Source organism: Artemia franciscana, chromosome 9 (assembly GCF_032884065.1).
Source record: "Artemia franciscana chromosome 9, ASM3288406v1, whole genome shotgun sequence".
Classification (NCBI taxonomy): Eukaryota; Metazoa; Arthropoda; class Branchiopoda; order Anostraca; family Artemiidae; genus Artemia; species Artemia franciscana.
This window is the reverse complement of record NC_088871.1, coordinates 27,231,368-27,249,157: the sequence shown is the minus strand read 5'-3', so window position 1 is coordinate 27,249,157 and position 17,790 is coordinate 27,231,368. Positions and strand designations below refer to the sequence as shown.

At 34.8% G+C, this 17,790-nt stretch overlaps 1 protein-coding gene across 4 annotated transcripts in view; it reads right to left on the bottom strand.

Moving 5' to 3' along the window:
* The window catches only part of LOC136031216 (protein unc-13 homolog B-like), a 467,059-nt gene that overhangs the window by 296,735 nt on the left and 152,534 nt on the right, over window positions 1-17,790 (bottom strand). For all 4 annotated transcript variants that reach the window (XM_065710597.1, XM_065710594.1, XM_065710595.1 and 1 more), the window contains one exon: window positions 9,759-9,852. In XM_065710597.1, the coding sequence (XP_065566669.1) occupies window positions 9,759-9,852 (94 nt within the window). The remainder of the gene's footprint in view (window positions 1-9,758; window positions 9,853-17,790) is intronic.

The following is a 17,790-nucleotide window of genomic DNA, read 5'->3' as shown; positions in this document are numbered from 1 at the left end:
GCTTGTATATATTCACGTTGTAAGTAGCAACCTCCAAATGAATCATTTTTGCTTGCTCCGAAAACAGAATTCGCTTTGTTTCTGTTCTTATTCTTTTGCTCACCAGAGGTTCGTCACAACCATCATTGGAAAATTACAGATTCTTTCTTAAAGCTGTGACCTTTTTAGATCGTTCTAGTGGCTAAAAATGTCAAATTACTAGTTAAAAAAAACAAACTATGTAGCCGATTTCAAAGCCGGGTCCCGGAAGTCAGCATATAGTGGGCTTGTATAATTGACTCAGGTTGTAAGTAACAACCTCATTATGAGTCAGCTTTGCTTGCTACTCTTTCCTAGGAAAAATGCAGGACTCCCCTGGTAACACATAGAATGTTGGAGGATTTTGTCTTCTAATCGCACAATTCTTTGCTTTCACTTTATTTTTGACATGTTCTGATACTCGCTTTCTCACAAGTACTTGTAAATCTCACAACCGCTTATCTTTTAACCACATATTTCCTTGTTTTCGCTGTAGAATATCTTCTTGCCGCATATTTCTTTGTTATATTCTTGAATAGTTTAAATTCTTGTTACCGCTTATCTTTCAACCGTATGTTTCTTTGTTCTTTACTTTTGTTTTTGACTCTTTGTAACTATTGCTGACCAAAGTAATCAGAATGTATATACTTCTTCTTCATCATAGTTTATTATTACCATAGCAATAACAAAGCAGAATTGCTTTGTTTCTTTCTCATTCTTATGTTTCAATCAGGGTTCATTCGATTATTTTTCGAAAAAGTAGGAATACCAAAGCGGAATTGCTTTGTTTCATTTCTCATTCTTTTGTTTCAGCCAGGGCTGCTAAACTTTTTCTCCCAAAAATATTTTCTCCTTCTTTTGCTTCAACCAAGGTTGTTTGACTTTTTCACCAAAAATAGCAATACCAGAATGGAATTACTTTGTTCCTTTCTTATTCTTTTGTTTTGACTAGGGTTGGTCGAATTTTTTCTCCGAAAACACCAATACCAAAAGCGGAATTTGTCTCGTTTCTTTTCCCAAACTTTTCTTTTCAACCACGGTTGTTCTAAATTTTTCCAAAAATATCAATACCAAAATAAAGTTTGTTTTGTTTCTTTGCTTATTCTCTTGCTTGAACCAGGGTGGTTCAGCTTTTTTTTTTAAATAGCAATACCATAGTAGAATTGTTTTTTCCTTTCTCATTCTTTTGTTTCAACCCGGGTTGTTCGACTTTTTTTTAAAAAATAGCAACGCTGAAGCGGAATTTGTTTCGTTTCTTTTCTCATTCTTTTGTTTCAGCCAAGGTTTTTAAACTTTTTTCCAAAAATAGCAATACCAATATACAATTTGTTTTGTTTCTTTTCTCATTCTTTTGTTTCAACCCGGGTTGTTCGACTTTTTTTTAAAAAATAGCAACGCTGAAGCGGAATTTATTTCGTTTCTTTTCTCATTCTTTTGTTTCAGCCAAGGTTTTTAAACTTTTTTCCAAAAATAGCAATACCAATATACAATTTGTTTTGTTTCTTTTCTCATTCTTTTGTTTCAGCCAAGACTTTTTTCCAAAGGATTTTTAAGAAGGAACTTGTGATACTCCATTCTGAACACCAACCCAAATCCCCCACACGGGACATCCTTCAGAGGAGTTCCATGTATTACTTCAGAACCCCGATTTCTCCCTAATATCAATAAATTATGTGCTAGTGAGGGATTCGGAAAGGTAGCCTATGATCCTCCATGCCTCCCTGCCCAGAGCCCCCCCCCCACAAGACCAAACATTCAAAAGAATTCAAGTTCCCCTGCAGGGAGCCCCCCAATGTCAATTTCAACCGCTTATGTTGCAAGCAGTAGAGAAAATTCAATATTGATTAAAATTCAATTATGCTGTCAGTAGTAACCATAGTAGAAAAGATGGCACCATTCAACTTTCGAGAAACCACGTATTTGATTGTCTTATAGGATTAGAGTAGCCTGAAGAGTAAACTGGGAAGACTGTGAAAGAACTGGTAAGAGCCAGAAGTTAGAATCCTCTATTCTAAATGTTTCCATAGAACAGAACATGTTACATTTTAGTTCAGAATTTTTCCATAGAAGAGAAAAAAGTTATATTACCATTGTAAGGTTTTTCCAAAGAAAAGAAAAAAATTTAACTTTAGTCCCGAGTTTCCTAAGGAAGAGAAAAAACATAACCTTCTGTCCTGAGTTTCTCCAAAGCATAGAAAAAAGTTCAAGTTCTGTTCTGATCTGAATTTTTTCAAAGAAGAGAAAAAAAAATAAAAGTTCAAGTTCTGCACTGAACTTTTTGATAGAAGAGAAAAATTTCAAATTTTGTTCTTAAGTTTTCCGTAGAACAAAAAAAATTAATACTAGTTTTGAATCTTCCCAAAGAAGAGGATAAAGTTATACTTCTGTCTTAAATTTTTCCAAAGATGAGAAAAAAAGTTGAATACCCATTCTGAATTTTCGAAAGAAAAGAAAAAGGTCACACTTCTTTACTAATTTTCCCTAAAACAAAGCAAAAAGTTCAAGCTTGGTTCTGAAATTTTCCACAGAAGAGAAAAAAGTTGCACTTCGGTTCTGAGGTTTTTCAACGAGGAGAAAAAAAGCTACGTTTTTGTTCTGGATTTTTTCGAAGAAGAGACATAAGTTACACTTCTGTTCTGATTTTCCCCAAAAGAAGCGAAAAAAGGTCAACTTTGTTTTTAAATTTTTCAACAGAAGATAAAAAAGTTTCACTTCAACTCTAATTTTCCAGAAGAAAAGAAAAAGTCGCACTTCAGTTCCAAAAACTGCTGTTCATACATCTCAGACTCTGGTAAAACAAAAACTCCTGAAAATTCTAATTGACGTTAAGCATTTGTTGTCGACAAGTATTTTAAAGAAACTTTTATTTTTGGATGAAAACACCCTGTTCATATGTCTCAGACTTTGGTAAAAAAAAAGACTCCTAAAAATTCCAACTGACATTTCTCTCACTTTAAAAACAATTCAGTTTGCTCATTTTTGACTTGGGAAAAAATCTTGATCAAATGTCCCTGATTCAAAATTCTAATTGACGCGTCTCTAGCTTTTGAATACAAAAATTTGTTATGCGTGTGTGATCTTGGAATCAAATCCAGTTCATCGCTCTAAGACTTTGGTAAAAATCTTATCCACCTGTTTCAGGCTCAAGTACTTGAACTTTTTCCCCTTCTCTGGGAAAATTCAGAACAGAAGCTTAAAATTTGTCTCTTCTATGGGAAAATTCAGAACTGAAATGGAGCTTTTTCTCTTCTTTTGGGAGAATTCAGACAGAACTGTAACTTGTTTCTCTTCTTTGGGAGAATTCAGGACAGTGGTTGGACTTTTTTCTCTCCTTTAGAGAAATTCAGCAGAGAAGTTGAATTTTTTTCTCTTCTTGAGTAAAATTTCGAACTGAACTTTAACTCTTTTGTAAATTTGGGGTAGGAAAAGAAAATAGTAATGGCTATAGGCTTTTGCAATTTTGCGGGCATAACAACCTAGTTATAACCAATACAGTGTTTGGTCACAAAATTGCTCAAACGTTGACATGGTATTCAAGTGATGGTAAAACAGCAAACCTTATTGATTATGTTCTTGTAAACAGAAGACTAGCAGGATTAATACAAGATACTAGGGTGTATAGGAGTGCTGTTATTGATGTTAAAAGTAAAGATCACCATCTAATAGTGTCTAAGGTTAATTTAAAGTTAAAATTTCGGAAGGGTAACTCCCTCCCGGAAAGCTATGAATTTTGGTAGACTCCAGGATGAAAATCTGAGAAAAAAACTTCCAGGAACAGTTGAATACTAAACTTGAGAGTTTAAAATTTGACAATGTGGAAGATGGATGGAATAATTTCAGAAAAACAAATTGTGAAGTTGCTGATGGTGTCCTAGGGAAGAGTGCTAAGACTGCAACAAGGAATATTAGTGAAAAAGCCTTAGGTTTAATCGAGAGTAGAAGGGGTCTGTATAAGAATTATTTGAGTGATACGTCGTATTAAAACAAAAAAAATGTAAAGAAAGTGGAGAAAGCATTAAAATATGAACTAAGAAGATGTGAAGTGGAGGCCATGGATAAAATTGCTCAGGGTCTGGAAGATGCTGCAAGACGGCATAATAGTAAAATATTATACTGGCATGTTAATAAATTGAAAGGGAATAGCCAATCTGGACTACTCCCAGTTAAAGATAGAAATGGGGCCACAATTAGTGATAAGGAAAAAATTAAAGAAAGATGGGTGGCACATTTTGAGAATGTGCTAAACCGAGATACAGTTGCTGGAAAAGATATAGATGAAAATGAAAAAGTTTGTGATACCTTGGATGTGAAGGAAGATTTGTTTAGCGAGGAAGAATTAGCGACAGTACTAAAAGGATTAAAAAATAATAAGGCCCCAGGTGCTAATAGTGTGGTAAATGATTTTCTTAAATATGGTGGCTCTGAGGTTAGGAATAAGCTACTGAAGATCATTAACATTATTTTTGAAAAAGGGGAAGTACCCAATGATTTTAGGAAAACCTTAATTAAACCACTGTATAAGAAAGGTGACAAGACTGAGTGTCGTAATTATCGAGGCATTAGTCTTTTCTCTGTAGGTAGCAAATTACTGAGTAATATGATACTTCTTAGACTGAGAGATGCTGTAGACAAAGTTTTAAGGGAAGAACAATGCGGTTTTAGAAAAGGTAGAGGATGTGTCGACCGAGTTTTCACTCCCTGTTACAACGAAGTCCCTTCGTTGTAAAACACCATTGGTCCTCAGTTCTATCGATTATGAGCAAGCTTTCGATTATGTTGATAGAAGAGCGTTAACAAAGGTCTTATCGTTATATGGTATACCAGAAAAATACATTAAAGTTATTTGTGCTATGTACGAGAATAGTACTGCTGCGGTAAAGGTAGGAAATGAGGTAAGCAACTGGTTTTGTATTAAATCAGGAGTTAAGAAGGGTTGTGTTCTATCCCCCTTTATATGGATCATTTTGATGGGCTTCGTCTTAAGGAGCACAGGAAAGGCAATTGGAGACCATGGAATCACATGGGGAGGAAAAAAGCTCCTGGACTTAGATTATGCTGATGATTTAAGCATATTAGATGAAAGTGTGAGCAAAATCAATGATCTTTTAGAGGTTTTGCGAGTTCAGGGTGCTAAAATAGGCTTGAAAATTACTGTTAAGAAGACTAAGTCACTGAGGCTAGGAATAAGTGAAGATGAACAGGTGACATTAGGTAACGAAAAGATTTATGGGTCGGGAGCTTCAGTTACCTTGGTAGTATTATTAGTGAAGATGGTGGGAGCAGTGAAGATGTTAATAGTAGAATGGCTAAAGCTCAGGTTTTTTTTTCACAGGTAAAAAAAAGTTTGGAAGAATAGAAAGATAAGTCTGCAAACCAAGATTAGAATATTAGAAGCTACAGTGATGACGGTGGTCAAATATGGCTCTGAAGCATGGGCACTCTGAAAAGCAGATGAAAATTTACTAGATGTTTTCCAGAGAAATTGCCTACGGATTGTTCTGGGTACCCGGCTGACTGACCGTATTTCAAACAGTAGGTTGTATGAAAAATGTGGTTCAATCCCGCTTTCTAGGGCTATAATGAAAGAAAGGTTGAGATGGCTAGGCCACGTTCTATGGATGAAGGATGACAGATTACTGAAGATTGTCCTTTTTGGCCAACCGTCTGGGGCTACAGGGAAAGCAGGTCGTCCTTGTCTAGGTTGGGAGGATGTCATAAATAAAGATTTAAAGGAAATGGGAACTTCCTGGAGGGTGTTAAGAGGGAAGCTTTAAATAGATTAGGCTGGAGGAGGATTTTGCGTAGCTGTGTTGGCCTCAGGCGGCTTGGTGATGCAGTGAGTTATTAGTAGTAGCAGTAGTTTTTTCTTCTTTTGAAAAATACAAAAGAGAAGTTGAACTTGTTTTTCTTTTCTTTGGTAAAATTCAGAACAAAAGTTGAACTGTTTTCTCTTCTCTGAAAAAATACTGAACAGAAGTGTAACTTTTTTCTCTTCTTTGATAAAAAAATACAGAACTGAAGTGCAATTTTTTCTCTTCGTTGGGAAAGTTCAGTACAGAAGTGCAACTTTTGTTTTCTTCTTCGGGGAAATTCAGGAGAGAAGTGTAACGTTTTTCCTCTTCTTTGGGGAGAACTGAAGTGTACGTTTTTTCTCTTCTATGTAAAAGTTCATAAAAGGTGGCTCTAACTTCTGGCTCTTACCAGTTCGTCCACAACCTTACCACTTTACTGTTCGGGCTACTCTACTCCTAGAAGTCGATCAAATGCGTTGTTTTTCGAAAGTTGAATGATGGTTATAGATGACAGTAAGGTGGATTTTAATCTAGGTTGGGTTCATCTTCTGCTTGTAACAGAAGTTTTTGCAATTTAAACTGGGGGGGGTGCTCCCTGGAAGGGGACATGGAGCCTTACAAAGGTTAGCCCGTTTGGGGTCTCTGGAATGGTGGAGGCATGGAAGATCATAGGTTCTCTCTCTGAATTCATCACTAGCACGTGATGTATTAACAGTTGTTTTTCGGGGGGCTCTGGAATGGTAAAAAGGACCCCTCTGAAGGTTGACCGATGTTGGGGATCTGGAATGCTGTGGGGTATGGAGGATCAAAAGTCCTTTCTCCAAATCCCGTGAAATAAGCCGAACAACGCTAATTCAAATAAAAAAAGAGAAAAGAATCAAAACAAATTCCGCTTTGGTATTGCTATTTTTGGAAAAAATCGAACAGCCTTGGTTGAAACAAAATAATGAGAAAAGAAACAAAACAAATTCCGCTTTGGTTTTGCTATTTTTGGAAAAAATCGAACAACCTTGGTTGAAGCAAAAGAATGAGAAAAGAAACAAAACAAATTCTGCTTTGGTATTGCTATTTTGGAGAAAAGTCGAACAACCGTAGTTGAAACAAAAGAATAAGAACGGAAGCAAAGCAGTTTACTTTTGCAATTTCTATTTTTTTTTTTTTTTTGAAAAAGTTGAACAACCCTGGAATCGTTATTTTTCGGAAAAAATTGAACAATTCTGGTGAAACAAAAGAATGAGAAAAGAAACAAAGCAATTCACTTTTGCCTTGCTATTTTTGGGAAAAAAGTCGAACAACCCTAGATGGAGCAAAAGAAGGAGAAAAAAAAATTCCGCTTTGGTATTGCTATATTTAGTACAAAAAGTCTAACGACTCTGGTTGAAACAAAGAAATAAAAAGAACAAAGTTATTCCGCTTTGATATTGCTATATTTTGGAAAAAAGTCGGACACTTAAAACAAAGGAATGAGAAAAAAACGAGCAATTTTTTGTTGTAAAAGTCGCTTTGCATCTAATCAACTATTTCACATAGTTGAGTGTTTTTTCAAACAAAGGGTATATTGTTGCAAGAGTGTATTCACGGTATTTAAGCACAACACTCCAGAAGTAGTTGGTCTTTATTTGACGCAAATAAAATTTTTCAAATATTTACTTTAAATCACTGACTTGTTAAACCAAATAAGACAAAAAATATGTCATGGAAGGAGAGATTCAGAGAGAGAGTTGGGTGAGGGAAAGAGTGAGACAGAAAGTAAAAACATTAGTAAATATTTTGAATGCATATGTCATATTGAATGGTTGGGACACTAACATGCTATGACTCACCCTCATCCCATGACATCCTTAATATACATTAATGCGGGGGTTAAATTCTTGTTTGTAATAGCTTATACTGTCAACTGGAAGTAAACAAGTCCCGTGTAGGTCACGCGAAAGTCATCTGAGCGCTATTTGCCAAATAGAAAGTAGTACCTGCGTCATGGAGAAGTCAAAACCTGTTCTGATCCAATTACAAAGGTTCTTGAACCAAAACAAACCTTGCGTAAGCCTTTTAACAGGATAATACACCTAGGCATTTGTATCCTTGAGACACTTGTGTAGTGAAGCATAAAACCCTGCATATAAACAAAGGCTTGGGTAAAATCCTAGTAAAACTGGTATCGTTGACAGGCAATACTAGGTCGTCCACAAAACTAGACATTAGACGCCACTGACAAGCTCGTTTAAATTTACAAAAGTAAACATTAGACTAACATCTTTAACATCTTGAGGTGGTACAAAGTTCAATTTTTTATATGCGGGGGCTCCCCAGTTGATTAGCAGCTTGATGAGTACACTTGAAAAGGGCATGAAAGTATTTGCTGAGTCCTCCATAATCCTCATTTAAATTTGCTAAGAAACCTATAGCATCCACTGCAAAAACAACTGTCATTGACAAGATCGTTTGAATTTCCATATTTAAACAATAACATCTGCGTCTTGGAAAAGGCCCTGAGGAAAGGCTCTCGTAGGTTTGCTACAAGTACCCGGGCGCAGTAGCTGGACATAGATATCCATCACTACTTCAACTTTTAGCTTGCTGTAGTTTTAATTCTTGTTGTCGCTTGTCTTTGAACTGTATAATCCTTTAACAATATTCCTTTCGTAATGTCGAATGCGTCATAGATATAAAAATGATACTTTCACTCCTAGGGATTGGCGGCTATGCTGTAATTTATTCTCTGGAAATGTGCTCATAAATATGACGTCAATCATTTTTTTTTTGTAATTGTGCCTGCCTCACAGACACTACACCCACTATTGAAGCAAATATAACGTATGTGCGCTATTCGAATATATTCATGAATATGATGTCACTGATATTAATCCTTTTTCCATAAATTAAGACTCTTAGTGAATTTTCTCAAACTTTTTACATACATAGATCAATTTTTTAGGCCAGATAATCCCAGAATGCCAGTTTTTCCACAAAAATAAGCCGTTATCGAGAAAAAAATGAATACTTGCATAAATAGATAAATAAATAATTATTATTCGTTTAAAGAGATATTATATGTTAATAATATATATGTTAATTATGTGTTAATAATTGTATTGATTGTAATTGTAATTGTGGAACTGTAAATTGATTACTAGCACACTACTTTTTCATTTTCTCAGTTTAACTTTCCTCTGTTCCAGACGTAAATTTTAAACATTTAGAATCAGCATAAAAAGCAGATTTTTTACGTATTAATTTATTATCAAAATTTTGAATTTTAGAGTTTCGGTTATTATTAGCCCAAGCCGCTCCTAACTGACAGTTCTTTACCTTTAACTGTTTGATTCAAATCTCAAGCACTCATCATGAGATAATCAGTAGCTTAAAAACTGCTAATGGATTTTGGCTAAATATGCCAGAATGAAATACCGTAAATTGCTAAGTGCAAGGTATTCAAATTTCAAGATTCTTACTTGTTTTCTCATTACCAGATTTCATTTTCTAAATTAAATATATTAACCACGTAGTCTCAAAGTTTATTTACACAAAAATTTTATATTTTCTCTAAATATTTTCTTTCCAAAGTCAAATTTTTTAGAAGTTTATATAATCAAACTCACCATGCATATCAGCCTGAAGAAATTAAACACTTGGCTAATTAATTTTGTTTTTATTACATAAATTTATACGATCAAAGTAAGCAAGCCCTTGTATTGGAAAGTATGAAGTCTAGGATGGAGAATACCATCACCTTCCAATGTCTTGAATGAATTAATTTTTTTTCCAAAATCTATTTTCTTCCAATATCTCTATTTTCTTCCAAATTTATAACCCAACTCATGTTAGAAAATACTTAGCCGAGTTTTCATGAATTTTTTCTTACCCCACTTTTCTCACTTTGATCTAGAATGGCAATTGGTGGGTTAATAACAATGATTAGCTACAAAATTCCTCGTGGGAGTTACTTACAAGCTCCGAAACAAGAGGGATTGATTTCCTCCGAGGTCGAATGTCCGGCATACTGTCGATATTGCTGTAAAAGGGGTTGTCTCCGCCAATAGCTCTGAAAAAGAACACAAGCCAATAAGAAATTTAACTAGTACAATAAAGACTTTTCAAATTAGATAGTACTGGAAAAAAGTTCCTATAATGAAACTATGAAAACCCATCCATAATCTATACAAAATGGGCTTTTCACATCCATTGACTACCGTATAGAGTAAACGACAACCAAATTTGACCTTTACTGCATTCAATGTTCGGTTTTAAACTGATTGGTTTTAAAAATGTCAGTGGCTGTTTCTGAATTCGTTTCAGCTGACGTTCGAAACTATTCTGAAATCTTAAAAATGCCCGAAAAAGGCAACAAGGCAGGGAAAATTTCTTCAATTTTAGAAAAAAAGGAAAAAACACCCCCTAAAAGGTGCACAATCTCGATGAAAATTGTACAATCAAATTCAGAAACTTCAAACCTCTCTGTGGGTCTTATAATTTTTTAGCAATGGATCATTCTCTATATGTTTGTTGTTTTTTTTTTTTTTTTTTTCTAGAGATGACCATATAGATGTAATAGTTGCAGAATTTCGTGAGAACACTCAGTTAAACAAAGATTAAAAGCTGAACTGTGCTTTTTAAGTAACCGGAGAAGGGATCGTGTTATGGGATAATTCGATTAAGTTTAGTCAACTCATGTCGGATTTGCCGAAATGGATAAGTTTAGATTAATTTAACTTTAAATTTATGTTAAGCAGTGTTTGGCTAGTGCACCAACTGGCTAGGCTTGTTCACTTGTCTAAAAAGTCACTGATGATGTATTTTCAAAAGAACTATTTTTGTGCCCATTTCCACGGATAGTTCTACTGTACCAGTAGCTTCAGAAACTAGAAAGAATGCTCGCTAAAACGATTTGTTCCAAATCTCTAGTACCATTTTTAAGAAGCAAAAAAGACTGTCCCTTAGTATACTACCTTCTTGACCATTTTATAATGCAGAGCACGATTTCAGATTGAACATGCCATATGAAATCACTATTTGCCTTATGAAAAATTACCGGTTTTCATTGAAATATTCCCATGCGACCATGTGTTTCTTTCTTTAGCACATTGTTACGCACTCCGTAATCAAACAGTTCATGGTAACGAACTGTAAGGAGCGACCCGGCTCAATAGAAACCAAAACTCTAAAAAACGGAATTTTGATACCAGTAGCTACATCAAAAGAATCGCAATTTAATGCTAATTTCAACTATAAAAGTTTCATCAAGTTTAGTCTTACCCATCAAAAATTAAGAGCCTGAGAAAATTTGCCATTTTAGAAAATAGAGAGAAACATCCCCTAAAAGTCATAGAATCTTAACGAAAATCACACCAACAGATTCAGCGTATCAGAGAACCCTATTGTAGAAGTTTCAGGCTCCTATCTATAAAAATGAGGAATTTTGTATTTTTTGCCACAAGCCAGATCACGGATGCGTGTTTATTTGTTTGTTTGTTTGGGTTTCTTTTCCAAGGGGTGATCGTATCGACCCAGTCGTTCTAGAATGTTGTAAGAGGGCTCATTCTAACAGAAATGAAAGGTTTTAGTGCCCTTAAGTGACCAAAAAAATGGAGGGTACCTAGGCCCCCTCCCACGCTAATTATTTTCCCAAAGTCACCAGATCAAAATTCTGATATAGCCATTTTATTCAACATAGTCGACAAACCTTATAACTGTGTCTTTGGGGACTATTTACTCCCCCAAGTCCCCGTGGGAGGGGCTACAAGTTACAAACTTTGACCAGTGCTTTAAAAAAAACAATGAAAAATTAAATATAAAAAAGATTTTTTCGACTGAAAGTAAGGGGCACCATTAAAACTTAAAAAACAGAAATTATCACGCATATAAGGGGTTCACTTCCTCCTAATACCTTGCTCTTTACGCTAAAGTATTTTTAGTAATTTTAAATATTTATTCTATGGCCTTTGTGATTCAGGGGTCATTCTTAAGAAATTGCGATGAACCCCCTCATTTACGTAATAAAAACATGCAAATACAGAAGTTCGTTACGTAAGCTAATTCGTAAGTTACGTATATCTTCTACTAGTAAAAACCTTCGTAAGAAATTAAAAATTCTAGTTGCCTTTTTAAATAGTCAAACTCATTTGATCGAGACTATTAGGAAGCCATTTAGCCAAAAAAATAAATATTCAAATTTCGTTTTAATTATTCATATACGGAGAGCCAAAATCAAAACATGCATTGATTCAAAAACTTTCAGAAATAAAAAAAAAACAAGTTTTTTAACTAAAAGTAAGGAGCGACATTTGCGAAGTAATTTCCGTTCGTTTTAAGTTTTAATGTGGCTCCTTACTTTCAGTTAAAAAACTTGTTTTTTTATTTAATTTCTAAACGTTTTTGAATCAATGTATGTTTTGATTTTGGCTCTCCGCATAGGAAAAATTAAAACGAAATTTGTAAATTTATTTTTTTGAGCTAAATGGCTTTCTCATAGTTTTGATCGAATGATTTTGAGAAAAAAAGAGCGGTGGAGGAAGCCTAGTTGCCCTCCGTTTTTTTGGTTACTTAAAAAGGCAACTAGAAATTTCAATTTTTTACGAAAGTTTTTATTAGTAAAAAATATGCGTAACTTATAAATTAGCTTACGTAACAAACTTTTGTATTCTCATGTTTTTATTACATATATGAGGAGGTTCGCCTGTGTCAGTAGCTCGCTCTTTACACTAAAGCTTAAATTTTGTCCCAACTCATTAAGAGTGACCCCTGAATCACAAAAGTCACAGAATAAATATTTGAAATTACTAAAAATACTTTAGCGTAAAGAGCGAGGTATTAGGAGGAGGTGAGCCCCTCATATGCGTAATAACTTCTGTTCGTTATAAGTTTTGATGCCGCTCCTTACTTCCAGTTGGAAAAACTTTTTCATATTTATTTTTTCATTGTTTCTTTTTTTTAATAATGCTAGAAAATCCTGCGCTCCCTTCATGAAAATTTTCTTCCCCCATGACAAATTCCTCGATGGAAAGTTCCCCCAACATATCCCGCTCTTCTCAGCCCATCCCCCAACCAAAAAAATCCCCCTGAAAACGTCTGTACACTTCCCAATAACCATTACTATATGTAAGCACTGGTCATAGTTTGCAACCTGTAGCCCCTCCCACGGGGACTGTTGGGGAGTAAGTCGTCCTCAAAGACATAGTTATAAGGTTTTTCAACTACGCTGAACAAAATGGCTATCTCAGAATTTTGATCCGTTGATTTTGGGAAAATATTTAGCGTGGGAGGGGGCCTAGGTGCCCTCCAATTTTTTTGGTCACTCAGAAAGGGCACTAGAACTTTTCATTTCCGTTAGAATGAGCCATCTCGCAACATTATAGGACCACTGGGTCGATACGATCACCCCTGGAAAAAAAAACAAACAAACAAATAAACACGCATCCGTGATCTGCCTTCTGGCAAAAAAATACAAAATTCCACATTTTCGTAGATAGGAGCTTGAATCTTCTACAATAGGGTTCTCTGATACGCTGAATCTGATGATGTGATTTTCGTTAAGATTCTATAGCTTTTAGGGGGTGTTTCCCCCTATTTCCTAAAATAAGGTAAATTTTCTCAGGCTCGTAACTTTTGATGGGTAAGACTAAACTTGATGAAACTTATATATTTAATATCAGCATTAAAATGCTATTCTTTTGATGCAGCTATTGATATCAAAATTCCATTTTTTAGAGTTTTGGTTACTATTGAGCCGGGTCGCTCCTTACTACAGTTCGTTACCACGAACTGTTTGATAACTTCAAAAATAATTTTTGTTTTACTCTCGTTATCAAAATAAAACATTGATAAAATCAGTCTGTCTTATTGGCTCAGAAACCACAGACAAAGCTTTGTTAGGGAAAAAAAACTTTTGACCTATAATTCGGCCAAATTTTTGGTAAACAATTGTTTCAGTCTTTTTTTCACTGGGGTCTTTTTGGTCCGCTGTTCTGGCTCTAGTCATTTACTTCCTCTCCAAAAAAAAAAGAAAATACCCACCCTCAAAAAGTTCTTCCGCGGAAAAAAGAGTTTTCACAGTTTGAGAATTTTATTTGAGTGGTGCATTTTTTTTTTTTTTTTTTTTTTTTTTTTTAGTTTCGTTGAGAAGTGCTAAGGTTGAGTGCTCGTTGAGAAGTGCTAAAATTTTTGGCAGTAGTGGGCGTCAAATATAAAGAAGAAGAAAAAAAAATAGGCAAAAAATGATCAAAATTAAGCTAAAAACATATGGCACCAAAAATTTTAAGAGCATAGCAAAAGCATAGTTGGCTTATAACGGTGGATTGTCAGTTTATTACAAATATACTGATATTTATTTCTTAAAGTCTTAATACTTCTTTATTTATTAAAGTAAAAAAGTGAAATCATTTGAAGTATATTTTGTTTTCAGTAAAGTGCATATCATTTTCTGGTTTTGAGAAAGCGTGGTGGTTGTCATCCCTACTCCTGGTAAGTTTTGCTCGTTTTGAGTTTGACTCAGCTATTTATTATAATTTCTGTTTGTTTTGGGTTTCTTTTATTTATTGATGGTGGCTTGTGGAAGTTTTACGTTTGGAAAATTATTTAAATTTATTTCTACTCATTTCTGTTTTAATTGAGCTCTTTACTTTTTTTGAAAAATTACTTTTGAGGTAAAAGTTTTTTAAAATTAATTTATACAAAAAAAACCTTACGGGAATGTCGCTGAGATTCCTTCTCCAATTTTCCAAAAACCAGGAAAATTTCTCCTGACTCTTAGCTTTTGTTGGATAACGCTAAAGACATGAATCTGCATAATAAGTCATATCTTTTGGTATATCTATTAATATCAAAATTCCAGATTTTAGAGTATTGGCTACTATTGAGCCATGTTGCTCCTTACTTACATTCCGTCGTAACGAACTATTTGATTGACAAATTAAAAAACTTGAAAAGGCACTTAAACTTCTACAATGGCGTTCTCCGTCTTTTTTCGTAGTTAGGGAGGGAGGGAGATACCTAAAAGAGTTTATTTTAATAACAAAATGTCCAAGCTCTCATTGAGACACTATAAAAACACAGAATTAGTTCTAAGGGAGAGACGAGGGGAGAGTGAGGTAGAGATTGATGTATAGTCCCCAGGCCCATAACCAGGATTTTTGTTTGAGGGGGTATATTCTTTGAAATGGGGGAGGCACACAAGCAGATAAAAAAATACCTCAAAATGTAAAATTGATATCTATTCACTTACGATTCTCGGAATATTTCTGGTCTACACTGTTATTAAGAAAGTAAAGAGAAACATTAAACGCGAAAATGAGCAGAATTTATTCTGTATAGGAGGGGTACTACCCCTTTCTCGTCCACACCTCCACCTCATTGTCGCATAAACTTCAGATTGTTCTCATTTGATCAGAAATTGAGAGTTCTAGTCTTTTTTTTTTAAGTCCGAAGGAATAAAAGAGCAAACCAGCCACGTTGGGGTGTTATTTTCCGGGGAATTTTTTTCCGAAGAAGTATCTTGAGGGGGTGTTTTCCTCGGGGTCATTTTCTATGGGGGTTATTTTCTGGGAGGTATTTTCCGTGGGATGTAATACCGGGGGGGGGTTAACACTGGCCACCCGCTGTTTAATAGATATTGTGCCAATGTAACCTGAAAAAAACAGGGTTTGTGCCGATTTCACAGAACCCATGCTCTAACGTGAGCTTTTCCTTGGCCCGGGGACCTACAATTGTAAACGTGTAGCTACTTAGGAAAACATTGGACCTGTTTTGGGCCCAGTTTTCAGGCAAATTAAACATTTCTTCTTACTTCTTTTGTGTTTGAGCCACCTTATCCGAATACCTATCAGATATAAGTTGAAGCTGATAAAAAATGCCCAGCTCATTTTTGGTTCCGATTTTGAAAGTTTCAGTGTCCCCAATATAATTATTTTTTCCACATTTTGGTCGACTCGGCCCAGAAACTTACGAATTTAAACTTCAAGCCGCCAGGATAAAAATGCCTTTTGCTACTTCTATGCAACCCATGTTTGGAGGGACTAATGCTACTTCTAATTTTGTTCTTGTTCATGGCTAAACGAAATGAGAATATAAGATCCAATATAATCAGAAACTTTTTTTTGCAATTTTTTCAACCATATTCTTTAGAGTTCATGCTTCTGAACCAATTATGTATATGAGCATACGTGGCTCAGTGACAGTTGCAATTTTAAAGCTCTTCAGAACGAACAAGTCTTTTGGCCCATTATCAGGCCTCACTTTCAGAGAACCCATTTTTTTCATGATGTATTAGAACTATAAGGTGATGAAAAATTATCTTGGCCCATTTCACAGGGGTCCTTGACCCTTGCCTATTTTGTATACATTGGGGCGACCGTGACCCAGAAACTTATGGATGTAAGTTTCTGGCCTTTTCAAAAAAACTTTGTTGGTTTTGCAATTCCCTTTCTCAGGGAAACCAACATTTTTATTTATTTGTTTAATTTGCTTTAATTTACTGCTTGTGCTTTGTTAACTGCTTGGGCCAAGAATTTTAGGATATGAGTATCAGGCCAATTAGCAAAAAAATTTTTGGCAATTTTTGAGAAGTTATTTTTAGGGAGTCAGTGTCTTAAAACTTATTGTTTTTGTAAATCAAAACCATTTGCAAAGTAATGACTTTAAGGTGGCAAGCTATTCATAAGAAAATTAGTTCAAAATCTTTTGACCCAATGACTTATGAATATAAGTCTTAAACCGAACAACACTGTTAAAACTATTTTAGAATGACGATATCCGGAGGCACTGCCCCTTCTCCGGCCTCTGCATGAATGTGCTTCAATCTATTCAAACCTTATGAAATAAATACTTTGGCCCTGTTGGGTATAATGAAAGGATTTATCAGAGGAATATGTGAAATAATTTACGCACGAAAATGCCTAGATTCTCTTGAAATTTTCTAAAGAGGTAACTGCTGCCAAGAATATTTTCCCCAAGAAATTTTAGACGGTTAACTTTTACGGTCCATGCATTGGTAGGCTTCTATGTTTCATTGTTCGAGGATTTTCCGACTTAAAAGCAAGAGTCGACACACACTTTCAAACTTAGGCGGAATGGCTTTGATACTTTGTCTAACAATATTTCTGCTAATGTATCATTTGATTGCGATGTGCTTTTGAGGATAAAAAAAAGTTCCCATCTCTACTGCGTAGAATGACTTGCGATAGAATGAATCGTAGAAAATGCTCATCTTCAAGGGCGATGGATCACACAATTTGGCTCAGGACTCTCTCTTTTCTGATAGTTTGGATCACAAAAAATTTGTTTTTATGCATATAGTTAGACAGCCACTATAAAGGAAAATACAGTGGAGTGATGTAATTTTCCAATTGTTAGTAAAGTATTTCCATGACATGTTTATAGATTAAAAAATAATTAAATCGTTCTTACTATCACATTACTCGAAAATTGCACTTTTGAGAATAACAACACAGGTTGGGTTAGGTTCAATTCTTTGAACAAAAATAACAAAGCCATTTAAAAATAACAAAATGGATTAAAAAAATAAGGAGTAAAAATATTTTTAAAGAGAGATAGCATATTTTGAGACTTTCAATTAAGAAACGTGTCAGAATTTTTTTTAGAAAGATTGTTCATTGGGACCTAACATTTTCGAATTTTTTAGACGTTGATTATTACGGAGTTCAAAGCCAATCTATGATAAAGAAACAAGAAGAAGGCTTAGCTCCCACAACATTTTTGGATTCAAGGTGGACCAAAGCTTACTAAAATATTTTAAGCGGGAAATGCAACTTAAGGTAAGTTCATCTGCATTTGGATGAATTTGAAAAACCTGGATCTCCTTAGAAATACTTCCTCTCCCTCTAGGAATAAATTTCTTCGCACACACCCGACCTAAATGTACTTTTCGTAACTTAACAACTTTTTTTCTTAATCAGTGACAAAATTTTTTGTGTCATTCAGAACTATGTCCACAAATGATAAAAAATATATATTTTTCAAGAGCCCTCCT